Source organism: Solenopsis invicta, chromosome 14 (assembly GCF_016802725.1).
Source record: "Solenopsis invicta isolate M01_SB chromosome 14, UNIL_Sinv_3.0, whole genome shotgun sequence".
Classification (NCBI taxonomy): domain Eukaryota; kingdom Metazoa; phylum Arthropoda; class Insecta; order Hymenoptera; family Formicidae; genus Solenopsis; species Solenopsis invicta.
The window spans coordinates 8714902-8728970 of NC_052677.1; the positions used below are offsets into that span (position 1 = coordinate 8714902).

General features: G+C 44.2%; 1 protein-coding gene across 1 annotated transcript in view; it reads right to left on the reverse strand.

Moving 5' to 3' along the window:
• Window positions 1-6262: 6262 nt before the first annotated feature.
• LOC105194493 overlaps window positions 6263-14069 on the reverse strand; it is a 62458-nt gene continuing 54651 nt past the window's right edge. The window contains exon 17 of the mRNA XM_039457024.1: window positions 6263-13534. Within this exon, the coding sequence (XP_039312958.1) occupies window positions 13427-13534 (108 nt within the window). The 3' untranslated portion in view covers window positions 6263-13426. The remainder of the gene's footprint in view (window positions 13535-14069) is intronic.

Genomic DNA, 14069 nt, shown 5'->3' on the forward strand with positions numbered 1-14069 from the left:
TGAACCGGAAAACTAACTTTCTCGAAATAAATAACTAGATTCTGCTCTTCTTCCGTTGGCTGTTACTTTGTAATTGTTATGTTAATTTCAAAGTAATTAACTGCAGTCGCAGCACGGGAGTAAAAATGTTAGTAGCCAGTGATCCCTATTTAGCTACGATTTACAGTCTCGTTTCTTTTTATACTTCGCCAATAAAGCATTCCATTTTACATTCCTGCACTATCTCTGCCGGCTATACAAAGTCCACGGAAAGTTCATTGATGGGTGATGCAGCATCCACACTCACAGTTTTTTTTACACTATTTTAGAAAAATATGCAACATCAAAGAACTCGCTACGTTAAAAATAAATATTACATCTTGAATTAAACAGCCCCCGTTGTAGCCTATTGACTCGGGGAGAGCATTTAATCCAAGCAGTATTACTGTGTTGCATAACGCAATTATCCTGATACCAGATTAACTTTCGAATTAGTAAACAAAGCTCTTTGCGTTTTGTACGTCCAAGCTTAATTACAAAAATTATTGATTTATCAGTTCACTCTATTTCTTATTGAAGCTTTGAGAGTTTATACCATTTATCGTGACGTTATTATACCAACTTTTGTAACGCAAAATCACCAATTTCTATTATGCTCGATAGGAAAGCTAATTGGAAGCTGGGTCAACTGTCAGGATGCAAGATCGTAAAGATACAGCCCCGTTAGAACAAGGGATTTTCGTAGCACGCCGAAATTGCCTTGCTGGGCTTTATTTTGCGCAAACTATGCGAATCCGGGAAGCCTATCATCTGTTTGTCTAAGGTATCGATCCTTGCCTGGATATAATCGGCCAATATTTTTCCGATAAAACAGAATATATCCATCTTTATTGTTTTCCTTCGCTTAGATTGGAATCCTGAATACCGATTTTGCAAAATTTTGATTCGACATAGAATGTCAGAAATTATTTAACAAACACATCCCGCGCGCGCGCGGGATTAATAAATCTCTTTTATTCTCTATTATAGGCAAATTAATAATAAATCGTTTCAAAAGTTATTTGTGAAATAATTCAATTCACGAGAGTCGGTCATATATCGAATTTCTATCTTCCAACTTTAATAATTAATCGAATGCTAATCGATCTCGGTATGTATATTACCGACTCACAAGCCGGGGTCAGCGAGTACGCTCGTTTGCTTGTTTCCCTTTACGTTAAGGAAAGAGTGGAAAGGACAATCTCCGAGAAGAGGAATGCGCGCACGTATCGTTCGCGCGCACTCACGAATTTTCACGCCTGTCCGCGCGAGTTCTCACGCGAGTTTCCGAGACGGAAGAAACGAGAGGGCGTTCGTCTTTGGGCGAACGAGGCCTCACGCGCGAGAACGGATCGCCGCGTGGGACACACGCCGCTGTTCACTCTCCCGGGTCCCTTCGATCAGCACACACGCACAAACACACACACGCGACACACGCTATCCCGCAGTGCGAGAAGCCCTTTTTTCCCCCCCGTACGTTGGGACGCACGTACGCGCGCGCACGCACCGTCGACGAAGACGACGCATCGCCGTCGGAGTTGACGCGCACACGGGGTACACGGAGCTTCCACTCCACGCCTTAAAATCCTGAGCGTCGGGCGTGCTGGAGCAAGGGGAGAGTCGATAGCACGCGAAAGGCCGTTCACTCCGTGCCTTCGCTGCCGGACTGCTGCCGTTGAGGCGAATAGTAGCGTCGCTCGGACTGCTGCCGGCGACGGCGGGACGCCACTCGTCGGCGACGACGACGCCGGCACTTTCTCGCTACCATTATCCACACCTCGTCACAGGATTCTCCGAGCCGGGCAGAACCGCCGGGGCGCGCGCGTCCCGTATCGTACGTATCTTGGGGGAAAAACACGGCGTGGTTGAGCGGCAACGGCGACGGCGGTGGTGGCGGCGGCGGCGGCGGCGGCGGTAGCGGCGACGCTACGCGACGCGACGCGATGCCAAGCGAAACGAGACGAGGTGAGGTGAGGTGAGGTGAAGCGAGGTGATACGATGCGATACGAAGCCGCGCCGCGACGCGAGGCGACGCCACGCCAGCGAGGCGAGGCGACGCGATGCAAGTGGAAAACGGATCGACGAGGGCGGCCGCCTTCTAGGTCTACGCGCGCAGCGGGAAGGCCGTGTAGGCCGTGTTAAGCACGGCACTCACTACTGCCGGCTGGTACAACGTGTACCTCCGCTACTAACCTAGCGTGCCAATCCTCTCGCGTCGCTTCGCCTCGCCTCGCCATCACTCCTTCCCACCACTCCCGTGCAACCCCCGCGAACCCTCTCGCCACGACTACCTGGCCAAACCCACCCTCCCCGCGGCCCCGTTCTCTCTATACTACGGCGCGCGGCGCCGATCAACCCCTAGGGCGCGCACCACCCCTGTCCGCTCGGCTCGAAACGCCACTGCGCATGCCGCAGTGCTGTCTTTTCCCCGCCGAACGCCCGGACGGAAAAGGATTTTCTCTTCTCTGAGCGGACATCAAACTTGTCCATTCTTTTTTTTTCTCTCCATCCATTCGAACGTATCCTGATGTTATCTTTAAACGGATCAATTTATTTATCTATGTACGTACAGCGAAAAGCCGTGAGAGAATTCATGACGAAGGAAAGAAGAGGCCTCCTTCGAAAAAAGGAGATTCGACAAGTTCGAAATACGATTCGTAAATTTTCCTCGCACGATTTTACTTTCGTACATATTTCTTCTTTTTTCCTTATGTTATGTTTATATCTGTTTTTTTTTTCTTCGAATACAAAGCCAGAGGCGCCTCTGCGTCCGAGGGAAATCTACCATCTCGGAAATTCGCGATGCTACATCGCGAATGTTAAACCAGAGTGCTATGCATTCAAGCTCGTAGAATTTTCATGATTCCGCCATGTATCGCGTATGATGAATAAATATTGCGAGTGCTGGATGAAAAGAAACTTCTTTCTTGCTGCTCTCGAAACGAAAAAAGATCGCGTAGACGAATAGCGTTATCAAAAACCAGATCACGATGCATCGCGTCGTTGGCATGCCGCGGCGATGATATATCGATCAAATCGATGCGCGGTGCGCAAAATTGCGTACGCCGGGTTCGCGCGACGCGATTTGCTAGGGGATAAGAATCGAGTTGCAATGTACGGAGGCGAGAGGAAGGTTCAAAAGTGTGCCACTCTTTGGCCACTCGCGGCGATCTTTATCTTCCGTTTATTTGCATGTTCTTCTGGATCAGCCAGAGACGCGCGCCTTGCGATTCGCGAGAATCTCGGGAGAAATCATATTCCTCGCTTGTGGAAGCGAGTAAGCGGAATGGCGGCGGCACAGGCTCGCCGAAAGGAAGCGCAAAGTACGATGACACGCACGGCGCCGCCACGCGGCGATATTCAACCAGTGGTGGCGGAATGGTGGATGTTGACCTACGAGCCAGCCAGCCAGCCAGCCAGCCAGCCAACGAGCCAGGCAGCCCGAATGAATCCTGGTGACTCGGTGACCGATCTGCCACAATCCGCCGGCAAGGCCGGAGGCTGCCGTCTGAGCTCTGGCGCCCCTGGGGAAACCTAGGTAGATTTGATGGTGAAGATAGAAGGTGCGTCGGGCGGAAGAACCAGACGGCAGAGTACTGGACGATGCACGAGGGACGATGGTGTTTGCACCCCCAAGAGAAAGAAGAGTAAAATGGGAAATGAGAAAAGGAATGAAGGGGAAAGATAGAGCGAGATAGAGGGGATAGAGAAAGAGAGAGAGAGAGGAGGTAGAAAAGAACGGTCGTGGAGAGAGATGGCACACACGGTAGCAGCCACCACGTCGTATACCAACGCCACTTCATATTGATTTTCCGGGAGGGAGGTGGAGGAAAGGGGCTGCAATGGTGGAGGAGAGAGAGAAAGAGCATAAAGCAGAGAGAGAGAGAGAAGGTGGAGAAGCGTCCAAGGTGGAGGAATGGAGAGAGGGACCGAGAGGCAGAAAGGGACGGAGCGACCGGTTCTTCGTCGTTAACCACCGTGGCTAACCCCTAAGGTTGAGTCCGGGGAAAATGGCGGGCCGGGCCGGGCCGAGCGTTGGTACGGCATAAAATACGTATGCGCTTTACCGAGGAGGCGTCCGGTCGCACGCGCGCACAACTGAAGGATAAAAACCAGAAGCGGACCCAAATCCGTCGAGGAAGGCGGCAAAAATGCGTACGGGTAAAGAGGGCTTTGCTTTCGCGTGAATAAATTAACCCGCGGATACACAGTAGATATTTAGTATTTACACCGAGAGATCTTATGTTCTTTTTTTTTACTTCTCTGTAAGTAACTATGTAATATCTCTATATTGAGATAATTATAGATGCATCAATGTATGTAACTTAATATTTTATACTCCCTTGTGAATTTTAAACATTGCAAATTATATTAAATAAAACACATTGTACCTGAAATTATGGACTAACGTGTTAAAAATTATTTTAAATTTGCGCAAATGTTCTTAATAATATTTAATCCATTTTTTTATTCGAGTGAATATTTAAACTATCAAATCAACGAGATAATTGCGCGAGATAAACGCGTCCAGTGTTGATCGACGTCAACACTGATAAAGAAAAACAAACACGATACTTTATCGCTTCAATTTATCCTTGTCTTCCAGTTCGTATATATGTACGTCAATTATGTTAGTCTAGCAATAAAAGTCAATGAAAAAGAAACATTTATTTTTTTCAGGGATCTACTCCCTCTCTCTCCCCCCCCCTCTCTTTCTCACTCATCGATCTTTCATGACTGAAAATCGTGATCTTCATTTGATGCATGTTCCATGGTGACTATCTGAGTAAAGAAACTCTCAGTGGTTTGTCCTTTCCGAAAAGTGATAATCAATTAAAAATATTAAATCTAATATTATTCTGAATAAATTTGACCTTTGGCAAAAAGAGAAGACGCCACGATCATCACTCACAATATACATCATTTCTAAAAGAAAACGTACAAAATATAATTATATATTGTACAAAGAAAACTAATGCAGCTGATTCTCAACGTATTTTAAAGCATATTAAAAACGCAAACTTGGAAATTGGATTTTGCACATTGAAAAGAAATGCAAACTTTTTCTTATTAAGTAAATTCCTTGCTTTCATTAATTCATACGCGACAAAGGCAATATGATAAAATAATTTTCTAGCAACAGAAACGTCAATTGCTTCGGTATGTGCCACTGCATGTAGCTCTAATCCGAAGACAGTAGGACACGTATTAATCTGGCCGTTTGTAATAGTTAGAAGGTACTTTGGCCTCTCTGTGACATAACAGGAAGCTAGTTAACCAACCTCACAGTTGTACATGTGTGCCTCAATAGATCGTTAGCAATATTAAATGATTATCTCATTCCCGCGTGTGATCCTCTTTCTTGCGAGAATGATTCAATGATTTGGTTCACGCGTTTTCAGAAAGATTAAATCTGTGCGATAACGTTTGTCAGTTATATACACTCAGTGCGTATTATCTAACGCGAAAATAGCTCCTTTCACTGCTAATAACTGCTTTCATCGTCAGCTCTTTATGCTAAATAAGTGAAGGAAAATATACCTATATATATATACGCGCGCGCGCGCGTGCTGTGTGCGTGCGTATGCGTGCGGTGCGTGCGTGTGCGTGCGTGCGTGCGTGCGTGCGTGCGTGTGTGTGTGTGTGTGTGTGTGTGTGTGTGTGTGTGTGTGTGTGTGCGTGCGTGCGTGCGTGTGCGTGCGTGCGTGCGTGCGTGCGTGCGTGCGTGCGTGTGTGTGTGTGTGTGTGTGTGTGAGAGCAAGAAACTCAAAACAAGAGGTCAGATGCAAAATGGAAACGCAGTGGAACATAAGAATGTTTTAATCCTGTCGGAGTTAGGAGAAGCTCATGTACTGCGACGTGAAAAGAATAAGAGAACTGTTCTGCCAGAGGAAAGTTAAAATGGCTTGAGCATGGTCATAGATCCCACGTCTAAACTTTCAAACTTTCTGCAATTAAAGCATCGTACAGTTGGAACGAGGCAAACTGGATAACAGCATCCAGTAGTAAAAATCGACGTTTGATACACCATCTCATTATAGTTGTACTTTGTGTTAAAAGTGTTGAGAAGATCCCCGTAACACTTTGCAACTACAAATTTGTAATTAGTGTCACAAACGCTACAATGGACTGACAGTGCAATTGCGCAACGTATCACATAAATCTCACGTGACATTAAATATTTAAATTTGTCCAAGTTTAAACCACTCCTTCTCGTAAGTATCGATCGACCGAGAAAACCAGATTGAAGCTTGCGCACGTGTAAAGAACATTTTTACACGTAGTGATGAAATAATTTACCGTAACCGTACCCTGTTCAGAAATAATCTCTCGAACAATTACAACGAAGTCGCAATTAATTTTCCAGCATGTGCGTTACAAGACATTGAGATAACGGGTGACATAACCCGTTATGTTTACAGCCCGGTGCCCGGTGCTGTGTGATCCGGCAATTTTTCTCCGGGATGCATTTTCCATGCATCCCAGCTAGGGAATACACAGAGTTCAAGATGGAAATGTGTTTATCCATAAAATTAAAGAATAATATTTTCACGTAAACTCATCTGCGCCGGAAAATTTTTTTTACATATTTTTCGAAAGTGTAATGTGACTGGGGAAATTTCTCGCAAATCGAATTTATCGCAGTTAAATAATTGTTCGTCGAAACAATCGATGAAGCTAATGTCCGGGTTATGAAACCGACAACAGGCCGAAAGCCACTTGTGTTGTGGGATCGCTGTTACTTAGGCATCTGAAATGATTACCCATTTTCACGAAATCAATCGCGCCCGTGGCCGGAGACGGTTGTTTCACGAACGGGCGGACGTTTTGCTTTGTCAAAGCCAGTCATCGATTTTTACTTGAATTCGTGTGGTCGCTTCCGCTTTATCGTATCATCGTCGTCGGTTTCGCGTTGGTTTAGTCGGTCAAACTGCCACGAGCGTTTATTTCATGCAATTGGGTTATTATGCGGTCCATTTAGTTTGTCAAGCTGCCTCATTGAGATAAACAGTTAGAAATAACGAAGCTAAAATAGAAATAATTGGTGAAAACGCAGCTTCACGAAAATTTCTTTAGACAATTTCCCGAGTGCGCATGTCGCAATTTCCGATAATAAAAGATCAACTGTAATACGGAGCTTGGCTTAGCGGATAAGCATCGAGCTCGGATATAGAAGTCTCGGCGCTTTCGCTGCTGCGTACAAACACAATTTGAATATCAACTACGAGATAGGTCGGTCAGCTTGAGATTTGCAAAGCGAATAAAAAATGCGAAAGAAAAAGAGAAAAAGAGAGAAAGAGAGAGAGAGAGAGAAAGAGGCCGAGTAAAAAAGAAAAACACTAAAATAGAGAGATAGAGAAAAAGAGAAAGAGAGAGAGCAAGCTCTACTTGATTCCGACTGGCGGAAAGCCGGAAATGCAGTGTAACAACAAGTACCGTTGCTTCATAGTAAGAGAAAGAGAGAAAGACCGAATAAATTACAATAGCAGAGGAAATTAACCGTCTTGAAAACGAAGCAAGCAGACGCAAGTTCCAGCAATAAATTCTTTCTTTTCCTCTCTCGCGATATTCGAGTAAAACTTTCAAAAAGCACTAGTACCAATTTACATACGTTTTCGTCTTCTATTTTACATCTTAACCATGTATAATCACAATGCAAAATTTACTTTGCGTACGAGCTGCTGATATGATAGCAAACACCGGCGTTCAGTTATTTAAATGTGCTCACCGGTGCATGTAATTGATCAACATCTATGTAAATTTAATTTATGATAATGAAGTTTATTTCATTCAACTTTAGGTCAGCTTTAGTGTACTCCCATTTCATCCAACGAACATTGCGGAAAAGTAAAAGTGACAATAAATATGTCGGGCGCACTTTTATACGAGAAAAAAACAATACGAGACATTCGGAAGTGCCGCGATGAATGGACTCGGGCAAAAGTACTATGCGGTCATTCAGATGTCGCAGCTCGTGAATTTGAGGACGTCTGTTGTCTCCGTAACAAAGTCATAAGTTGGATGTTCTCGCTTCCGATCGGTACGACAACTGTCTCGCTTATTTCCCGGTCTGCCGGTAACGACGAGTCAGCATTTTCGGTTGTGATCGATCGGACGCCCCTTCAATTACTTAGCAGGCGAAGCAGCCTGAGGGTTGTGTGCTTGGAAAACGGCCAAAGAGTCAAAACGCAACAAGCTTGCCCCCGATCGTTTGGAAGATTCAAGCCAAGTCGTGCAGCTCCATGTTTATTCGAGAGAACGATAAATAAATTGGACGGAAGGAGGAGGAAAGAAGGGGGAGAGAGAGAGAGAAAGAAACAAAAAAAAGAGATGCTTTACAGAGTCTCTTACAAAGGAAGCTAAGATATTGCTCGACGAGAGTCCAATTCGATCACTTCGAGTAGCGAGAAACTCTGGTAGACGTAGGGATTAAAATTTGGGGTGAAACGCAGCGGATACTGGGTTTTCCGAAAGTTAGGGGCCTACAGTGGAAAGCACTTAAAAGCATATGAAATCGGCGCAACTCGTCGGGAAAGCGAGACACGTTCGTAAGAAGCTCCGAAACGAGCCGAAGAGATGAGCGACTCAATATGTAGGTGGGGAAAAAGAGTCGAGAGATAAGGTACGTGAAAGACAACTACCGACCGCCCCGCTATTTCCGGAAAGGCACGGACCTTAAAGCGTGTTGTTAGAGAAAATCTCGCCGTCCCACTTCCAAAGAGCATTACACGTCAGCTGCTCTTTTACTTTTCACTTCTTGAGACTCCACGCTCGTCTGCACTTTGTTGCTCATCGTGCGAGGATTCGACGACGCCGTCAGTTACCCGGAATCCCGGGTAAGCGAGCGCGTACACGAGAACACCTGTTCTCGATTAGAGAACTTGTCTCGAAGTGCACGAGGGCTTGTTCCGCTGTCCGGAGCAGTGAACACCTAATGATAATTAATGAGATCTCGGTGAGTAAAAGGGTTGAGCGTTCGCGATATTATTTATTATCAAATGAACGTCTCGATGGGCAATTCGAGGTAGAAGAGTAAGAAATTTATGTTCGATGAAGCCAAGCTCCCCTTCACAAAGCAAAACGAAACGCCTTGTAAAACAGCGCGGAATGTTAAAGTAATGGTAATTTTCACTTTAATTTCCGCGAAGGGTGTTTCATTAATATTAATACAGCGCGTCGACAAGCACACAAATATATTCTCTCTCTTTATGTATATATATAAGTATATTTGGTGAGATGGAGGATGAAGGAAGAGAGAACTGTGCGGCAGATAAAGCGGGGAAGAAACGGAGTCAACAATCGCAAAGATGCAAGAACGTTGAATTAACTAGCGCGCGCTTGGCGCTCGATGGGAATAATTAATTAAGCGGGAAATAAATGCATGAGGAACAAGCTCTCTGTCATAGCTTCCGCGCGACCTCGTAAATCACAACAAGAATTTTCCGCGTACGGCTTCTTTCGCTCGCACACCGAACGAACGGCGTTTACGACGCGATGTTCCATACGTCGTCGCTCGAAATGCGCAAGTTCCGTTCGAGGCAAAAGTGCGAGGCCAAATGTGTTCGCGAGCGAATGAATTTCAACGAGGAGTAGTTAGATCGTCGCGTCGGTCGGAATTGTGGGAAGGAAATCGTGTGGCGGAAAGATTTATCGATTGCGAATTATTTCTCGTCGCGAGTAAACCAACGCCAGGTCACCCAATTCCACGATATCGAGCGATTTCGTCGTACCGTTTCATTGGCCGCGCTGAAAATATACAAAATCTCTAAACGATGCTAATGATTTTCGATGGCCTCCTTCGGCGGTTACGAGCAAAAGTAGAAAATTCTACCTCTTAACCGAGGAGTCGCGTGTTATGACTAATCGTCTAATTAGTAGCACGCTTTCGAAATGAAATCCACAGATTTCGCTCGCTATCTCCCCGCGCCGCTGGATGATACTATTTCCGCAACGATCGAAGTTGGAGGTCCGAGACCGTTGCGAAACTTCGACAGTGATACTTTTAAACCGCTCCACCGGTCGAGTTATATTCAGTTTCACTCCGATAACGTGCATACAGAAGCATCTCGACGTGCGAGTGGACGGAAAGGCAATAACAAGAATAACCTGCCGCCGGTCGGTCGATAGTTTCGCCGGCGATCGACGAGACGCGTTATTCGCGGGAGAATTCCAATTAGATAATTCTGGTCGGGCGATCTTCTCTGGGGCGCTCGAGCGGTATCTCGCCTGGGAAACCATCCGATGTTCCCCGCCCTCAGAAATCATTTACATAAGATTGAGATCAGTTTGAAACACGTCGTGTTAACCGACCACGGTTAAATAATGATGATCCGCGCCGCCGATACTTCGGAACAAGCGAATTGTACGAGTTCGGTCAGTCGCTCCGCTCTGGTTCGATCGGTCGATTGTCTCGCGTAACGCCGCCGTCTTTGTCCGGTGCTTACGTGGTAGTTCTCGTAACGGCAATTCGAGGTTATCGATGAACGCCTTGATGGCTGGCAATAAAACGAACGGCTGAGGCTATGCAACGTAATGTCGCACGATAGGTATATCTTATAGATCGTCTCCTCTCCATCTTTCTTCCAAGCCTTTAACTCGATAGATCTCATTTATATCGCGGCATTTTTTAACTCCTTTTTTAATCAGCCCCATTAATTTGATAAGAATAAAGCTTCATCACGCGACCGTTAATCTTCTTAAATAAGTAAATTTATCAAATGCAAGATAAAATTTATTATACGCGTGTCGCCGGCACAACGTGAACTGTGTGTTTGTGCTATTTTATAATTCTTAATAACGCGATTTCCCGAGAGAGAGAGAGAGAGAGAGAGAGAGAGAGGGGAGACATTCGCGAGGCAACGTATTAATTCGTTCCTCATCGGAGGTTCTTAATCTTCACGTATGACTCCAAGGGAGGCATTGCCACGAAAGTATTCACTCGTCGGCTTTATGGGCATGCACCGGCAGGTCGTAAGATGTCTCGTTGTCTTCTATAATGCAACGCGACGGAAACTATCGAGTCTGGCAGTATCGGCGACGCTACCTTAAGCTTTGCTTCCCTCCTCATATATCGGAGGCGAGCCTCACAAAGCACGGAAGCCGCAAGGAGTTTACGGTCAGCGGAGCTGTCCGGTTTGCTCGTTTAGTTTCGAAGCATTCGGGCGTGCTGCTCGTTCCTCAATTCGGCGAGAATTTTGTGGTGTGTGCCGCACCATCGCCCTTTCAATGCCGAATGTAACCATCGACTTCCCATCGTGAACGCTCACTTGCCCCAATATCGAAGCATTCACCAAAATCACCGCGGGCCGATCCACGGTAATTGCCAACATAAACCTTTACGTCACGCGTTTTGTGCGTCCTCCCTAATAGCATCGTGACGATAAAGAATTACGTCCATTTCTCGATGGACGGCCCTTAACGAAAAAAAAATGAAAGAAAACGCCACGTGAGTTCCCGTGCCCTCGGCCAAATGGTCTGGCAAATTGTCACGAGGAAGACGAATTTGTAACGTTAAAGATAATGTCCTCGGCTATTCCTTAAGATAAATTGAAAGTATATACGCACAAGAGTCTGCGTTTGCGTCTTTACTTCGTATGGACTTGATAAATCGATCGGACAACTCTTGCGCGATACGAAGTAAACTCGTGTGTTCGGTTTGCATCGAGTGTAATCTGACGGAACTTATACGCGCTGTTACCATTAGGCATTAGAATGTAATATGTGCATCCGCATGTAATGTGTCTTTGATCAAATTGCACGAGACAAACCAGCGGGATCTGCACGTTTCGCCGAGTGAGAAACGTAATTAGCGGCATGAGAAGCAACCCTCTATAATTTCCCGAACACGAATACTGTCCCGAGATGAGTTTTCCCGAGAAACGCTTGACCCCGTTTTAATGTTGGATGTAAAAACTATTCTGCAAACCTCAAAACCAATATTGAAATTCGATTTTGCTACGTTTCTTTTTTTTAACAGGCTGCTATTATCTTAAATGGATAAAAATCCTGCATAAAAATATGTTTCTATATATACAAAAACGATACTTTTAAATTTAAAATACGTAATTTTAAATACGTAGTTCTACATAACTCTTCTTTATTCTAGGCACATTTGTGTGCGAATCTCTCACGAGCAAAAGTATTTTTAAATATCTCAGACGTTTTTATACATACATATATATATATATATATCTATCTACTGTGTTCTGCGTTGTGTTGTATATCCGCCTTTTTTTCTCCCAACATAAAAGGGTGGGTATATATCAGGGACACTCACTCGTGGCGAGTATATACAAAAGGTGGAGGCAACCCTCCAAAGTAACGCAAAGAAAATGCGGATTTTATCGGTCGACGTGCACGCTACCCTCCGAATGTATCAAATTTCGAAACTATTTAAGTGAACCGTCACAAGGTGGTCACACAACACTGTTAACCCCTTTCAGAACTGCCAGCACTTTAGGACCGCACTACCGATGCTCCCTTTCAATGTTCGTCAATATTTTTCTTAGTTTATCTTCCTCTTTCATTTACCCATATATGACCGGTTCGTTTCAACCAGTTAAACTGATATTAAATCGCGTTTTTTGTTCTATAATCAAGCTTTCAGCTATTCTTATACGATTAAAATCGAGTTTTCAAAAAATGACCAACTATGCTGTCAAAAAAGCTGTCAGAATAGACGCGGAATTATAAAAACCCACCGCGAATCCATTTCGCATGTGAGCTCATCAATTTTTCACGATTTCCAACGATTTTAAAACTAAACTCGTTATAATCCTCATAGTGAGCGCTGCATTATTAGCGATAAAAAAAAAAGTTTCTACGATAAAAGTAAATATCAGGCATATTGCACCGCGCCTCATGAATATTTAATTATTGGCCTTGCTTCGTTTGGCGCGCATACACTCACGTCTATGCATTCACACATTTCTCGATACACTCTCGGCCGATATATTCTAATGCCTGCGGCCGGTCATCAAGCTTTACACACGCTTAAACGCTGATTATTCCGATCGTAATCGTAAACTGTGGTTAAAGTGCATTTCTAGGATTTCAATGAGTGTGACAGAAGGAAGTTGTGTAGTAATAATGGGGAAAGTAAATCACATTTTTCTCAATTACATTTGACATATATGACACTTGAATCAATTCTCAATAAAAAATACCTAGGCTTCTTCTATAATAATCCTACAATTATTCTATAATTATTCTATAATTATCTTATAAATTCTTCTATAATAAAAAATATCTTACTGCGGAAGTCAAGCTTTGCTTTGTATCATTAACTGATACACCTCGAAGCAGAGACGATTTGTAGCAATGTACAATCGTACTCCTTTATTAGGAATATTCGAGTCGCAAATGAATATTTATCATTGTAATAATATATGTTTTGACACGATAATGATTAATGGCAGAGCATTGTGTATAAATAGGACTCACCTGTCGCAATCAGTAATGTCGCGTATCGCATAAATACAATTATCGGGACGAATGACAAAATTGTGGTACTCACCTGTAACAAAAAGAAGAGTGTAATATTAACATCTTGTATGCACTGATAATATAATAAGTACACATAATATACATACATATATAATATATAGCAGTAAATGTTGTTACTTGTAAACTAAATATTGGAAAAATTAGACTTTATACAGTTCAAGAGAAACGCGATAATGAAAATAAAGCGGAACAGGGGCTAACCAAGATAGCCAGAAAGAAATCTCATTAGCGAATAGCACGAGACCGGGAATCCTTACACAAAAATATAATACGGAAGAGACTCGGATACTTAAAAAAGGGAACAGTGACGGAGCCATTACTGTTAGCAATTAACCGTATTTGAACGTGCGGTCGTGCGTGCAACAAAATCCGTTGTTGAACGGCGAGAGAGAGAGAGAGAGAGAGAGAGAGAGAGAGACAGCCATTTTAATTATATAGTTGGTATTCATGAATAAACATGAATTCTGGATCTGACGTTCAAAATGTCTGCGATATTCCGTGGCAAAACGACGATCTCTTCCGAGCCGAAGAACAATGAGGAAGAA